Genomic DNA, 15,483 nt, shown 5'->3' on the forward strand with positions numbered 1-15,483 from the left:
ATGTCCTAAATTTGTCTTGGTCCAAGTGAAAGAGGAAAAATATGAGGATGTAGGGGTCAAACTGGTCTGTGTTCTTTCTGTTCATTTTACTCTAGACCTTATCATACAAATTGAAGGATGGAATTGTGAGTTTGGATGAGGGGAGTTGCATCCCTGAAGAGGTAAGCAAGGCAGTAGTGACAAGTGTCATATAATTAAATTAGTTTTACCCCCACCTCCTCCCCCCCCCCAAAAACCTTCATGTTAAAAATAATGTCATATAATTTATATCATTTGATACAAATGTATGTTGACTGAATTTCTATAGAGTCCTGTCCAGCTGGCAGCAAGGGAGAATTAGCAGGGATCTGTGTACTGTGTGAAAGTAGAACATACCAGAATCTGACAGGACAGACCAAGTGCATACCATGTGTAGAGCCTAAACCATTCACACAACAAACTGGATCGACATCTGTGTCACAGTGTAAATGTAAGCATCTAAATATCAGATACATATTATATCTTTGTCTACAATGTTTCACATAATGCTTACAGAATTAATATATGCAAGCTGAATGTACAATAGCAGCATGAAATTTACTGTTGATACAGGTGAAAGCAAGGTACAACCTTGCCCTTAATTTCTTGGCTGAATCAGTTACTAATAGATTACCAGGTAGTAAGATTATGGGTCGTGTTTGTTTCTTCATCAACATTTGCTATTTTTGATTTCTCTAGAAAAACAGTTTGACTAATTTCTATCAAATTTTACAGGAAGTGCCATGACATCAAGAACTTTTGAGCCTGTTCTTGTGATGTCAGTCCACTGTCAAGTATAGATGCTATTACTTAGAAGTGGCAATCTTTATAAAAAAAACAATTCCAAAAACCTGTTACATCATTTTTAATGAAATTTCACAAATATTAATCTAGCATTAGAATGAAATAGAGATATCAGTAAAAGAGAGATACACCACTCCATCATTTTAATGTGCCCTGATAACTCAGAAACCTACATATAATGTGGAGGCAGGTGTGTATATATTCCTTTTCTTATAGAAATTACCCCAAAAAGTTGCAACTAATTTACAATTTAACCCAGACTGGTTAGAACAGTGTCAAATATAAGGATATGTGTGTGTGTTTGATTTATATTTTTAATGTAGCTTTTAAAAAATTTTGTTGTATCGCTATGATGTCTGCATTGTGGCAGTTTATAGTGGTGCATCATGCCGCAGACATTTTGCATCATGTCCCACCCAGTCACATTATACTGACACCAGGCTGACTAGTCCTTACACTTAAACCTTTTAATGTTGAGCACCAAGCAAGACACTGCTCATACCATTTTTAAAAGTCTTTTTTATGACTCCGCTGGGGTTCAAACCCATAATCTCCTACATCCAAGGCAGATGCTTGAACCACTTTGCCACTGGAGCATTCTTAAATATAAGGATATATCCTTCCCATTTGAAAAATATAGTAATGACAAAGTTTCAAAAATATTTAACAAATAATTTTCTATATTTCACACTTATGTATATAATGGATGGTTATATTTATCATGATAATTTATTAAATTTTAGTTTATGCACAACTTGATGATCTTGAGTTATTGTAGGTACACATTGCCAGTTTTCTAATGGGGTTTGTCTATTAATGACCATTGACGGAGGAATTGGTGGTGTAGTAAAATGATGTAATGCCAAATTATAAGGCTTAGTCAGTGGCTAACACTTAGATAGGGGTGTGGCTGTCTCTGTGGGGGCTATTCATGGGCTAGAATCTGAATGTAAAAGACTGATTCCCAATCAGTGCTAGGCTGATCCCAGCATTACAGGATATTCTGGGCTGATCCCAGCTGAGGTAAAATTGATGCTAGGCTGATCCCAGCTGAAGTAAAATCTGTGCTAGGATGATCTCAGCATTCAAGTGTATTATTGGCTGATCCCAGCTTAAGTAGACTATGTGCTAGGCTGATCCTAGCATGCTAATGTATTCTAGGCTGATCCCATCATAACTAAATCTATGCTAGGCTGATCCCCACATAAGAGTATATTCTGGGTTGATGCCAGATTCCAGGAATAGAGCTAGGCTGATCCCAGCATGAAGAAAATATTCTTATATTTGCCCTATTTAAAACTGTAAAGAAATGTATTTAACAGGAATGACCTTTACATTATTAGTATAGCTTATGAGTATCCAATTGGGAAAAAATGCAGCTGATTGAATATAAAAGACTGATTCCACATCAGTGCTTGGCTGATCCCAGCATTATAGTGTATTCTAGGCACAGGGCTGATCCCAGCTCAAGTACAATTGGTGTTAGGCTGATCCCAGCATTCGAGTATATTCTGGACTGATCCCATCTTCAAATAAATCTATACTACCCTGATCCCAGCATTACAGTATATTCTGGGCTGATCCCAGCTCAATGATAGTTGGTGCTAGGCTAGTCCCAGCATTAAAGTGTAATATGGGCTGATCCCCAGCCTCTGTGGAATGTGCTAGGCTGATCCCAGCTCAAGTAGTGTATTCTGGGCTGATACCAGCTCAAGCAGAATTGGTGTTAGGCTGATCCCATCTTCAAGTAAATCTATGCTAGGCTGATCCTAGCTTTATTGTGTATTCTGGGCTGATCCTAGCTCAAGGATAATTGGTGCTAGGCTGATCCGAGCATCAAAGCGTAATCTGGGCTGATCCCAACTTCTGTGGACTGTGGTGGACTGATCCCAGCTCAAGTTAAATCTGTGCTAGGCTGATCTCAGCATCCGAGTGTACTCTGGGCTGATCCCAGCCAAAGTAGAGTATGTGCTAGGCTGATCCCAGCATGCTAATGTATTCTGGGCTGATGCCATCTTAATTAAATCAATGCTAGGCTGACCCCAGCATAAAGAAAATATTCTTATATTTTTCCTATTTAAAACTGTAAAAGAAATGTGTTTAATGGACATGAGCTTTACATTATTAGTATAGCCTATGAGTATCCGACTGGGGGAAAAATATCCTATCTCATGGTAGCCCCATGCGCATGAACAACATAAGGGCACAATGCACGATGTAGTCATTAATGGGTGGTGACTAGGGTGGTTGTGGGCCAGCACAGATCCATAAGAAAAGTTTGATGCGAGACTCAAAATCCATTGTACCTTTGAAAAGCCAGAGAAGTGAAACTCCACATTCATTGTCTGTACATTTAAAAAAACCAGAGGATTGACTGAACACATGATACTCTATATGATCATGCAATGGTACATAAGATTATCTAATTTAGTTGGCTGTTTGAATTCTGCATCTAATGCCAACCAATAGAAATAGTTTTGCTCATGCCCCTCCCTCCAACAAGCCCCATGAAAACAGCAAGTAAAACCTGACAATTTGTATTCATATTTACCTGACAGTTTGTATACATATTTACCTGATAGTTTGTATATGTATATACCTGACAGTTTGTATACATATATACCTGATAGTTTGTGTACATATTTACCTGACACTTTATATATATATTTACCTGACTGTTTGTATACATATTTACCTGATAGCTTTTATACATATTTACCTGACAGTTTGCATACATATTTACCTGACAGTTTGCATACATATTTACCTGACAGTTTGTGTACATATTTACAGCACTCTGTGAGGTAGAACTAGGTTACTGCAATAATAGAGGAGACTGTACAGCAAGTGGACAGTCTGCTACATGTGACTGCAAGAGTGACTACACAGGGTCAAGATGTGAGACCAGGGCAGGTATGTACTAATGTCTGTAAGAGCCACTAAAGTCAGTCAGTATGAAATTCATACCCAGTGGAAAGTCTGCTATATGTTACTGTAACAGTGACAACAATGGGCCAAGATGTGAGACCATGGCAGGTATGTACTAATGTCTGTAAGAGCCACTCAAGTCAGTCAGTATGAAATTCATACCCAATGGAAAGTCTGCTATATGCTACTGTAACAGTGACAACAATGGGTCAGGATGGTATGAACTACTGTCTGAGTCAATATGAAATGTTGGGAGTTATGAGATACAAGTACATAATGTCAGTCTGTGTTGAGGATCTGTATCAAAGCATAATATGTTACCATCATACATATATTGACTGTAGTAAAATGGGTGAATGCAGACATGCAGTATTCCTGGATGGTCCTTTTGGTCAACATACCAGAGTAGAATCTTGAAGAAGAGAAAATGCTTTCAGGAGACCATTAAAGCACTTGTGCTGAAATTGTGAGAATCCAGCAGGGCAGTGATAACTCCAGTGATATAGTAAACAGTGTATTCCTATTTGAAAATTTAATGTCAAGGACTTGGTCTGTTGTTATCTTTGGGTTGTCTCCAGCATTGATCCAACATACAATTTGACATGTGATGACTCCAGTGGTGTAGTAAACAGTGTATTCCTATTTGATGTCAAGTACTTGGTCTATTGGGTTATCTTTGGTTTGTCTCCAGCATTGATCCAACATAAGATATGATATGTAATGACTCCAGTGGTATAGTAAACTGTATTCCTATTTGATGTCAAGGACTTGGTCAGTTGGGTTATCTTTGGGTTGTCTCCAGCATTGATCCAACATACAATTTGACATGTGATGACTCCAGTGGTGTAGTAAACAGGGTATTCCTATTTGATATCAAGTACTTGGTCTATCGGGTTATCTTTGGTTTGTCTCCAGCATTGATCCAACATAAGATATGATATGTAATGACTCCAGTGGTATAGTAAACTGTATTCCTATTTGATGTCAAGGACTTGGTCTGTTGGGTTATCTTTGGGTTGTCTCAAGCATTGATCCAACATACGATTTGACTTGTGCACTTCCCCATTGTACTTGGCCTTTTTATTTGCAAGCCATAAGACAGAACGTTATTGTGTAATCTTTTTGGAAATGTACACAGTGGCTTATATTTCTTGTTATAGTCATAATATTAGGTTTGTATATGCCCATCCTAAGACAGAGCATCTCTTGTTAGGACATTGTCTGTCCTTCCTTCCATCTGTTTTCTTTTCTTCTTTCCAACCAATAAGATGAACCTTGAGCAAACTTTGAACAGCATGCATTCGTAAAGAAGAATTCTATCCATTTGGGTTCAAAAACTCAAAGGTCAGGGGCAGGGGCACTGTGCACAATAAGAGTAGTTCCATATCATGGGCCTTCACCTAACTTTGGGGATGGCTTGCTTTTGCAGTAATGATGAATCCTATTGATTTGGGGTCAAAAAGTAAGGAAATCTGAGAAACCTTTTGAGTGATAGAAGAATTTTTTTTCTCATAATATCGTCTGTTCTAGACCATATACCATGACCAGAGTTTGTTGTGGACTTGTACCTAAGATATAGAAGAGGTCAGTACGTTTTGGGGTCAAAGGATCAAAGATCACAGTCATTGTGACTGAAATGACAGCAAGCACCCTAGCATGAAGACCTCTCAGGTTTGTACAGAATGATGCCATTTCACCATCAAATATTGCCTCTGTTATCAAAATCAGAAAAAATTTGAAATTATTTTAAGAAAAGAGCACTGAATATAATTTGATCCAACTTGACAGAAAGCACATTGGAATAAAAAACCTTTCTTATTATAAAGATATTGCATGCAGATTTGCCATCAGCTATGGCAGCTGCTACTAGTAAATAAATCTTAACAGTGACTTTTTCTCCAAAATTGCTCAGCTGAATTTGACATAATTTGACAGAAGCATTCTAGTATTAATGGATGTTAAACTTATGCTAGAATTATTTTGATTTGCCATAAGATATGGCCATCATTACTAAAATTGGAAAATTCTTTAAATGCCATTTCAAACAAATGATAAACCATGAAACAGTTGAGCTTAGGACACATGCAATCAAAAGCAATGGAGAAAAATTAGCATGAGGCATTCTGCTGACTAGGATTTCTTGGGCAGTTGTTCTTGCATTTGGCTGTTAGGCAGATGTTAGCCATTACTAGGATTTCTTGGGCAGTTGTTAGCCATGTGGACTTTCTTAGACCCTAGTGGACTTGATTGCTTTGGGTACTGGGTTGACCTCAGGATTAGCTCTGTTGTTGGCAGTGGACTGGACCGTGGTTTGTGGAATATAGGACTGCTGTTGGTAGTGGTCTGGACTATGGTTTGTTGGATATAGGACTTCTGTTGGCAATGGTTTGGACTGGTTTGTTGGATATAGGACTCCTGTTGGCAATGGTCTGGTCTGAATTGTTGGAATATTGGACTGCTTTTTAGCAATGGTCTGGGCTGTGATTTGTTGGATATAGGTCTGATGTTGGCATGGTCTTGACTGGTTTTTTGGATAGGTCTGCTGTTGGCAGTGGCCTGAACTGTGAATTGTTGGAATATAGGACAGCTGTTGGCAATGGTCTGGACTGGTTTGTTGGATATAACTCTGCTGTTTGCAATAGTAACCATGAAACAGTTGACTTTAGGACACATGCAATCAAAAGCAATGGAGAAAAATTAGCATGAGGCATTCTGCTGACTAGGATTTCTTGGGCAGTTGTTCTTGCATGTGGCTGTTATGCAGATGTTAGCCATGTGGACTTTCTTAGACCCTAGTGGACTTGTTTGCTTTGGGTATTGGATTGATCTCGGGATTAGCTTTGTTGTTGGCAGTGCACTGGACCATGGTTTGTTGAATATAGGACTGCTGTTGGCAGTGGTCTGGACTATGGTTTGTTGGATATAGGACTCCTGTTGGCAATGGTCTGGACTGGTTTGTTGGATATAGGACCCCTGTTGGCAGTGGTCTGGTCTGAATTGTTGGAATATATGACTGCTTTTTGGCAATGATCTGGGCTGTGGTATGTTGAATATAGGTCTGCTGTTGGCAATGGTCTGGACTATGATTTGTTTGATATAGGTTATGTTGGCATGGTCTCGACTGGTTTTGTTGGTTAGGTCTGCTGTTGGCAATGGTCTGTATTGTGATTTGTTGGAAATAGGTCTTCTGTTGGCAAAGGTCTTTACTGTGGATATATGTCTGCTGTTGGCAATGGTCTGGACTGGTTTGTTGGATATAAGTCTGCTGTTGCTATTAGTCTGTACTGTGATTTGTTGGATATAGGACTCTTGTTGGCAATGGTCTGTATTGTGATTTGTTGGATATAGGACTGCTGTTGGCAATGGTCTGGACTGTGATTTGTTGGATATAAGACTGCTGTTGGCAATGGTCTGGAATGTGGTTTTGTTGGATATATGTCTGTTGTTGCCTCAGGGTAGAAGGACAGACACCAGCAGTTGTATTACTGATTTTTTTCTCTTTTTATTGTGGGTCCACCTTTCTGCCACCTGAGCTGTGATTGTCTGGACAAACTGAGAGTCCACATGCACATTTAGTTTGAATTTCATGTGGTTTTCATTTAGGACTGAAGCTCTAATTGCTGAGCTGGTTCTCAATATACTGGCTCTCAGCTCATCAAATGATATCCTGTATATCAGCCATGAAATGTCAGAATAGATGTTACTAGTTTTTCACTAAAACCATCATAACTTTAAAATAACAGTTTAGCTTAAGCACTTTCTTATTATTTTATGAAAAGTGTACAAGGAATAATACATATGTAAATGTAAATTTCATATAACAGCGTTGATAGAAGCTAGTGAAGCTAGCTGTTAGATTTATATATGCAAGGATAAATTGAGAATAGGAAAATTTTAAATTCCAGCACAGTTGATTGGAAGTTTAATAAATTATAACCATAGATTAACCAAATGTGATATAATCAATTGGTTTTAGCTTGAATTCCTGGAAATTCTTTGGGACAGTAGAACGTCAGTCCCCTTGAAGGACTTTATTGAGACTTTCTGAAAATCTAGTCCAGATGTGACATTATTAAACTGTCTATATAGATTTTTGAGATTTATTCTCCGACTGTTCTGCCATTTTGCACCAAGCCATTTGGTTATAGACCTTGTACAGTAGCCCCTGCTTTATTAAGGTTCTAACTATAAACATATATGATGTGATGTATCTAACCTCAAACACGTATGATGTGATGTATCTAACCTCAAACACGTATGATGTGATTTATCTAACCTCAAACACGTATGATGTGATGTATCTAACCTCAAACATGTATGATCTGATGTATCTAACCTCAAACACGTATGATGTGATGTATCTGACCTCAGATACGTATGATGTGATGTATCTAACCTCAAGCACGTATCGGAGATTATCATCTAATTTATCTAACCATAAAAAGCACATTCATTTTATTATAGTTTAGTTGCTACAACCAGTTTTCATAAGTGTTTCTTAGATGCCAACCAATCCAGCTTTAACATAATTGTTATGAAATATGAAATTCTGACTTATACTAATGAAAAGAGTTGTAGAAAATACAAATTTTATCCCATAAAGGAATTTTCTGTGAGAGGATTTTCCTACAGAGATTAGGGGTGTATCCTATCCCTTCTGTCACTCATAGGAATCTCCTGTGTATGCAAGCTGATTATGTTTTTCTTTTAAATTTTCATAATTTGTGCACCATTCTTCCAGTCTAGTATCTTGACTGTAATACTGTCTCTGAAGTGGCTCAAGCAGGGCAAGGCAATTTTTGTGCTAATTTCAAGCATCATTAAACAATTAGCGTCAATTTGGTCTGTCAGCAGGGTCAGTTGGCTTTAGTCTTTGAAGTTTCCTGACATAGGTTAAACTGTGTGGTCGGAGTAATTCCAGAATGATTAAGGAGATCAATTGATTATGGTTGGATTACTAAAGGGCTCAGTCAGCATAAAATGTGATCATTTTGGCCTTGGTATTTAAAGTTTGTTGAGATGTCTAAGCATGTACTATATTCCAATGCTAAAATATCAAATTCTAAGCAATTGAAAGATTGCCCTAAATTCAGTGACGGATGGAAATGAAAATTTGAGTGGTTGCAGTCATGTTCAAAGGACATGAATATGCATTCTACCCTTCCCATAAAGTTGATCTTAAAATCATCTTTGGTGGCAAAAATGACCAAAAAAGTCATGTTTCATTAAATGTGACAACAAATATGCCTTGACTGAAATACATGCTCATGGAATCTATGTCAAATGTGGGTCACAGTATATGTGCAGATACATTGTTTTCCAACTTTGTAGCCAAACATAATCTCCCTTTTAAAGTAGCAAATCAACTTGTAAGACATAGTCAAAATAATGTTCCAGACTTGGAAATTGTACAAAAATTATAAAATAAAAAGACAAAAACAACTCGCATAGTGAGCCAAGCTTTGGGTCTTCATTGGGACAAATAGAGACATCATAGTGAAAAAATTTGCTGTTCTCATTGAAAATCTTCTCTATGTGAAGTCAAAGCTCCTGATAAAAGTTTGCAAATTTCCTGGTTTTTCCCAAGCTGACTTCTCTGTTCTATCACATGTATGCTTCAGCACCGTTGGAACTAGTACTTTGAATGTAGTATGTAGCAAGAAACCAGTTGATTTGACTGTAAGTAGATGAGAGATGCGCCCCTGATCCAAACTTTTGTGATAAGATAAGGGGCATTATTGAAGTGAAGCCAGAGGCTGAGCATCTTATTCTATCACAGGAAGGATGTTATTCTGTCACACGAAGCATGCTATTCTGTCAAAGGAAAGAAATGGGTGCTTTTCAAAGAGAAAGTAAAAAAATTCATGTCACCATGTGTTCATAGTTTAGAGGCAGAGTTTTACAAGAGGATGACTTTTTTTTTGCTTCAGTTAGGAAAACTTTACACTGCATCAGGTCCAGTATGAAACCAAAAGACAATTCTTTTTAATGGAATTGGCACAGATTTCTCTACATTTATATTAAAACCTCACAAGTCAAGTATTTTTCAGTCATACTCCATGAATTTTTAGTGAACAGATTTGAATGCTCTCAGTTGAATCAGTGTAGTAAGAATATCTACATGCATTGTTGTCTGAACCATTTATTAATTTGTTTAAGGAACTTAATGAACACCCATGGAGCAGAGGAAGGCCCAAAGGGTAAAGAAACACATTAAAGAATCTGCTGATTCTAAATAAATGTCAGAAACTTACTGAAATCTCTATAGTTCAATTTGTCAGTTGGACTTCCCAATGAGATTTCAGAGAAAGGCTTCCATTTATGTAAAAAATATTAGGAAAAAGAAAATAACAAAAAAGACTTTTATATACTGTCAGTATATAACATGTATACATTACTTTAGCATTCTGAAATCAGGGATGGTGACACAATTTTTTAAACTAAATCCTCCAGTTGGTAAAAGGCTTATTGTAGTATTTAATAAAATACACACTTATTTGCCCAACCAGCTATTCCTAAGATAATTTGTAAGTGACTTATTGTAGTGTTTAATGAAATAGACACTTTTTTGCCCAACCACTATCCCTAAGATAATTGGTAAGTGACTTATTTTAGTATTTAATACACACTTATTTGCCCAACCAGCTATCCCTAAGATAATTTGTAAGTGACTTATTGTAGTATTTAATGAAATACACACTTATTTGCCCAACCAGCTATCCCTAAGATAATTCGTAAGAGGCTTATTTTAGTATTTAATAAAATACACACATATTAGCCAAACCAGCTATCCCTCAGATAATTTGTAAGAGGCTTATTTTAGTATCGTTAAAATTGACCTAATTGTGTGCTGACAACAGAAATGGATTCTGCCCTATGAAACACATACAGATTTATGACCATGTCATACTTATCATAGCAGTCTTAGTCTTTTTTATAGTGGCTTTTGGCATTTGCTGATTTTTGTGTGTTTTTTAATGAAAACCTGTGTTTAAAAATTTCACAAACTTGAATATATTATAAGTTACATTGTAAGCAACTTTGCTACACATAATTTACTGTTGTATGGTTCCAAAGAAATGGGTTCAACATGGTGTCCTGGCTTTGATTTTTAGTAATGACAGAATTTGTATGTGTACAATGTTGGCACAAACGTATTTGCTGTACATGAATGCTGTTGGCACTAAAATGTGTACTGTACATGTACACTGTTGGCACTAAAATGTGTGCTGTACATGTACACTGTTGGCACTAAAATGTGTGATGTACATGTACACTGTTAGCATTAAAATGTTTGCTTTACGTGTACACAGTCAAGTCAATTCCAGACTGCTGTCTATAACACAGTACAGAACAACATGCCAGTCCAGAAGGGGCATGGTACCAGAAAATCTGGAGTGACAATCTTACTAATGAAACAGGTATCAAAGGTAACAAATAGGGGCAGGGCAGAACCATGTCTGGGTGATAAGCTCTTCCAAGTCTGCCTAGCTTGAACAGTGTATGGCATGGTTTGGATTGGTCACCACTGTATGGTACAGAAACCCATTTAGCATCAAGCAATCACACTTTGGCTGATCTGAGATTGGATTGGAACCTTTGTTATGCTGACCAGTTAGTTAATGGAACACACCTGTTTGTTATTACTGCAACTCCACAGCTACCCAAAATATGTCATTATCATTCTAGGCATAAAATACGATGTTTTCTCAGAGTATTTATTGTTAGTTACATCAAATAGCTATTCATAATAGAATAAACTATTTTATGTTCTTGTTTACAAATATGTTTATGGAATGGTACCCAGGTATCTCCAAAACCTTTTCAAAGTGTATTAACCTGAACAATACTAATTGTGATCTGAGGCACAAAATAATAAGCAAGTTCCAAAACCATGCAGAGAATTATTCAAACAGTTTTCACTACTCTGGTACCATGGCCTGGATCTCTTTACCTTTATCTGTTAATGCTACATGCACTTTGCAAGAAATTAAATCAAACTACATACATGTCATAAATGAATAACTATTGTTTTATTGTTATCTTCTGTATTTTTCAGTCTGTCTGTTCTTTAACATGTACACTTATATAGACTGGTTTTTCATGATGGGGCCACTCCGATGACCTACCAGTATGTGGTTAGAGCACCTGGCTCAGTTGTCGGAGGTCACTGGATTGAACCCAGCCAAGTCATACCAAAGACTAATAAAAATGGCACCAACAGCTTTTATGTGGTTGAATGATAGATGTTAATCAAAGAGGTTAATTTTGATCATATACAGTTTACACACATTTACGTGGTTGTTTGATAAATGTTAATTTGACCATATACAGTTTACAAACCTTTATATGGTTGGATAATAGACGATGATACACAGTTCACAGATATATGTTTGTAGTTGGATGATATATGCTAATTTAATTGTATACAGTTCAAATACCTTTATGTGGATGGATGAAGGAGGTTAATTTGATCATGTAAAGTTTACATAGCTTTATGTGGTTGGATGGTGGATGTTACTTTCAATCACATACAGTCTGTTTTATATGGTAATGTATTGTGTGGCTGTCTTAATTATGTAAATCATAGAATTTTGTTGCCCAAAGTGTTTTTGAATAGGGTGATGAAATGGTAAGTCCACCTTTTTTATCAAGAATTATGAAGTATTAAGTTTCAGTTACAAAAAATAATGTCAGTAACTTATGTTTAATATGTGGTGAAAACATTGTCTTGCTTTTGTACAATGAAATTTATGCAAATGCAGTGTTTTGATGTTTCCTATTGAATTTGTAACTAATCTTATTCATCAAGCTATTGTTGTTTTGCTTGACACCAGTAAGAACAGAAGACCTATTGCAGTTGATTATTTGTTTGTTTGACACCAGTGACAACAGATGACCTCCTGTCATGGATTATTTGCATGTCAAGATTCTGGTTACTGAGACAGGACAGAATTTTGTTAATGCATGCCCTAACATATGCCCAACCTCTTCACCAGGACATCCACCATTCTACTGCTGGAAAATCATCTACCTGTAGTAACAACTGTTCTGAAATGCAACTTGTCTCTGAAGCTAGTACACCTAAACTAAGCCCTTATAAGAGTCCACGGTTTTCTTCAAATTGCTATTAAAATAGTATTCAAAAGACTTGTTACCTGTTTACCTATTTCGCTCAAGATTTAGTTACTATACACCAAAATCAGTTCACTGCGACCCACCTTCCAGCATTTATTCAACATTGTCCAACAATAGTGATTCTGACTAGCTACTCAAGTTATGAATGGAGAAAGTTTGGGGACCATGGCTAAGAGTTAAAATTACCAATTCTGATGTGTAGAGATGTGGATTAGCTATATGTTATATTTCTTTTCAGTACCAAAGTCTAACCAGGATGCCATATTGGGTGGATCCATAGGGGGAGGAGTGGGTTTCCTGACTCTCATACTGATTGTTGTTGGATGTTATGTCTGTCTAACAAGGTAAGATCACATAAATCCTAAAAAAATACAGTATGTTGTAATCTCTCTGTTTGTCTTAATGGTGCAATTACTTAAATATACTGCCATATTGCATGAGCAGTCAAACTTCTGTGTTACTTTGTATATGTAAGTAGTTGAAGTTACTTCAGTGCTTTGAGATGATGATCATAACTCTGTAGGCCTTTAACACTCCGAGTATAGGGCTTGAATTCTTCAGACATTGTGGGTCCTAATGAAAAACTTGGGGATACCTGGTAAGAACAAAGGGAGTCCAGTAGCTGGCATAAATCATTGCAATCAGCAGGGCTACCTACTGTTCTGATTTTGTTGGAACTGTTCAGAAATTGCTGTCTGAATTAAGGTGATCTGACAAAGATAGAAATGTTCCAGAAATTTCAAAATATTAATATCGGTTGTTTTGCTGTTATTGTAAGAAAGGTATCCCCATGACAAGTAATTTTATTGCTGTGTTCCACCAATCGATGAACAATACGAGCTAGAGGGCATTAATTTTACCCAAGTAAATCGGAACTGTCAAGAAATCACTGACTTCAGTTAATTTTTAGAAACAATGTGGTCTGTTGTGATTGGTCAGTTAATTCAAACCAGTCGATGGAATCACTTTATTTTGTATAGCTAACAATCCTACATTTGAATTTTGGTTTGGTTAGGCATAGCCTGTATTTCATCTTTACATTCTGGTAACCATTGACCAGAGACCATACATTTTTTTCAGTTAGGCATAGCCTGTATTTCATCTTTACATTCTGGTAATCATTGACCAGAGACCATACATTTTGGTCCATAGTGTTCATTGGATTTGTTCTAAAAGAAATGAAGCAATTTTTAGCAACACAGCAGGTCAAATTGAAAAAGATTATTGATTCTCCCAGCACTAAGTCTTGTAGATCTAGTGACTGTGAAGCTAAATATCTGAATAATAACAACCTCAAAATGCCCAGTGATAATTCACATCCTGCAAAGAAGTGCCACTTATAAAGTTTCAGACAAGAGCACTCTGTGATTTGGCCATATTTTAAAAATTCAAGGAAAGGAGAGACTTTCACACTTTGCAATATGTATTGAGTAGACACTTCAATTTTGCATGGTGGCCAAGACAATTGCGAAAAGCATGTGTCGTCACAAAGGCATATGGATGTGGGGAGAAAATGACAATTTTTCATAGTCTTTGAAAAACGTTTTTTGCCATAATTTTCTGACATATTTGGCTGTTGTCAGAGTGGAGGCAATTTAAGTAAAGATTTTGGCAGATTATACTTGCCCATGAGTGTAGCAGAGAGAAGGGTGCAGCTAAGGTTTATGTTAGAGTGGTTGAACTACTCATTGATGTCTATAATTATTTTGATAAAATCAATGTAAAGCAACACAAATGCAGCTTCTTTATGGCTCTCAGCAAACTTAAGTGCAAAAGCATGTCATTTCAACATGGCTTAGTTTTGCAGATTGTATTGATTGACTTTTAGACAATGGGCACTTACACGGGTGAAGAAGGATCTGTCTGCCACAAGTTCATCCAGGTCTAAGCATTTGCTTTTCTGTATTTTCATTGACATCTGATGGTGGTCACAGAAAGATTACTATCTCTTCTTCTAAGTCGAAATCAGCAAAGCATCCATCAGGGTTGTTTTTAAAGCATAACTCTTCCAAGTCCTCAACAGCAGCAAAGCATCCATCAAAGTTGTTTTTAAAGCATACCTCTTCCAAGTCCTCAACAGCTGCAGAGCGTAGTTTAGAGTGCCCTAGCTCTTTGTTCACCTCTGACAGCAATCTTTTCTCAGCATTTCCACAATCACCACATTCATCTAAGTCGGTCAGTGCATCTCCATCTTCTAGCTCATGCTCATTCTAAGTCAGCAAACTCCAACCATAAAGTTCTTCCTTGACATAAAAATGTGAGTTTTTGACCAGGATGAAAAATGTACAAGTTAACCAATTAATAAAACATCCACCATTTTCCTTCAAAACTCTTTGCCCCTGTTGACTCAAGTCAGTCTTGAACTGCAGTGTGAAGCTCCACAAATACATACATTAATGAGGAAAATATTGAAGTTGTTGCAATTGCTGTTAACATGGTTTGTTAAGCCATCTGTGTTTCTAGGCAGAGAAATGACAGGTTCAATTTACACTGCCTGAAAATCAGAGCTCACTGACTTTTAGATTGCACAGTATCAAGCAAATAAGCTGGAAAATTCTGTAAAACTATTGCAGATTTATTTATCTCAAACTGCCC

The 15,483-nt window shown here is 36.9% G+C and overlaps 1 protein-coding gene across 1 annotated transcript in view; it reads left to right on the plus strand.

The window, feature by feature from the left end:
• LOC149806285 (uncharacterized) overlaps nucleotides 1–15,483 on the plus strand; it is a 478,750-nt gene that overhangs the window by 458,055 nt on the left and 5,212 nt on the right. The window contains exons 58-60 of the mRNA XM_089935589.1: nucleotides 308–469; nucleotides 3,616–3,735; nucleotides 13,127–13,232. Coding sequence (XP_089791715.1) covers nucleotides 308–469; nucleotides 3,616–3,735; nucleotides 13,127–13,232 — 388 coding nt within the window. The remainder of the gene's footprint in view (nucleotides 1–307; nucleotides 470–3,615; nucleotides 3,736–13,126; nucleotides 13,233–15,483) is intronic.

This window comes from Sinohyriopsis cumingii, chromosome 2 (genome assembly GCF_028554795.1).
Source record: "Sinohyriopsis cumingii isolate HCF-2022 chromosome 2, ASM2855479v2, whole genome shotgun sequence".
Lineage (NCBI taxonomy): Eukaryota > Metazoa > Mollusca > Bivalvia > Unionida > Unionidae > Sinohyriopsis > Sinohyriopsis cumingii.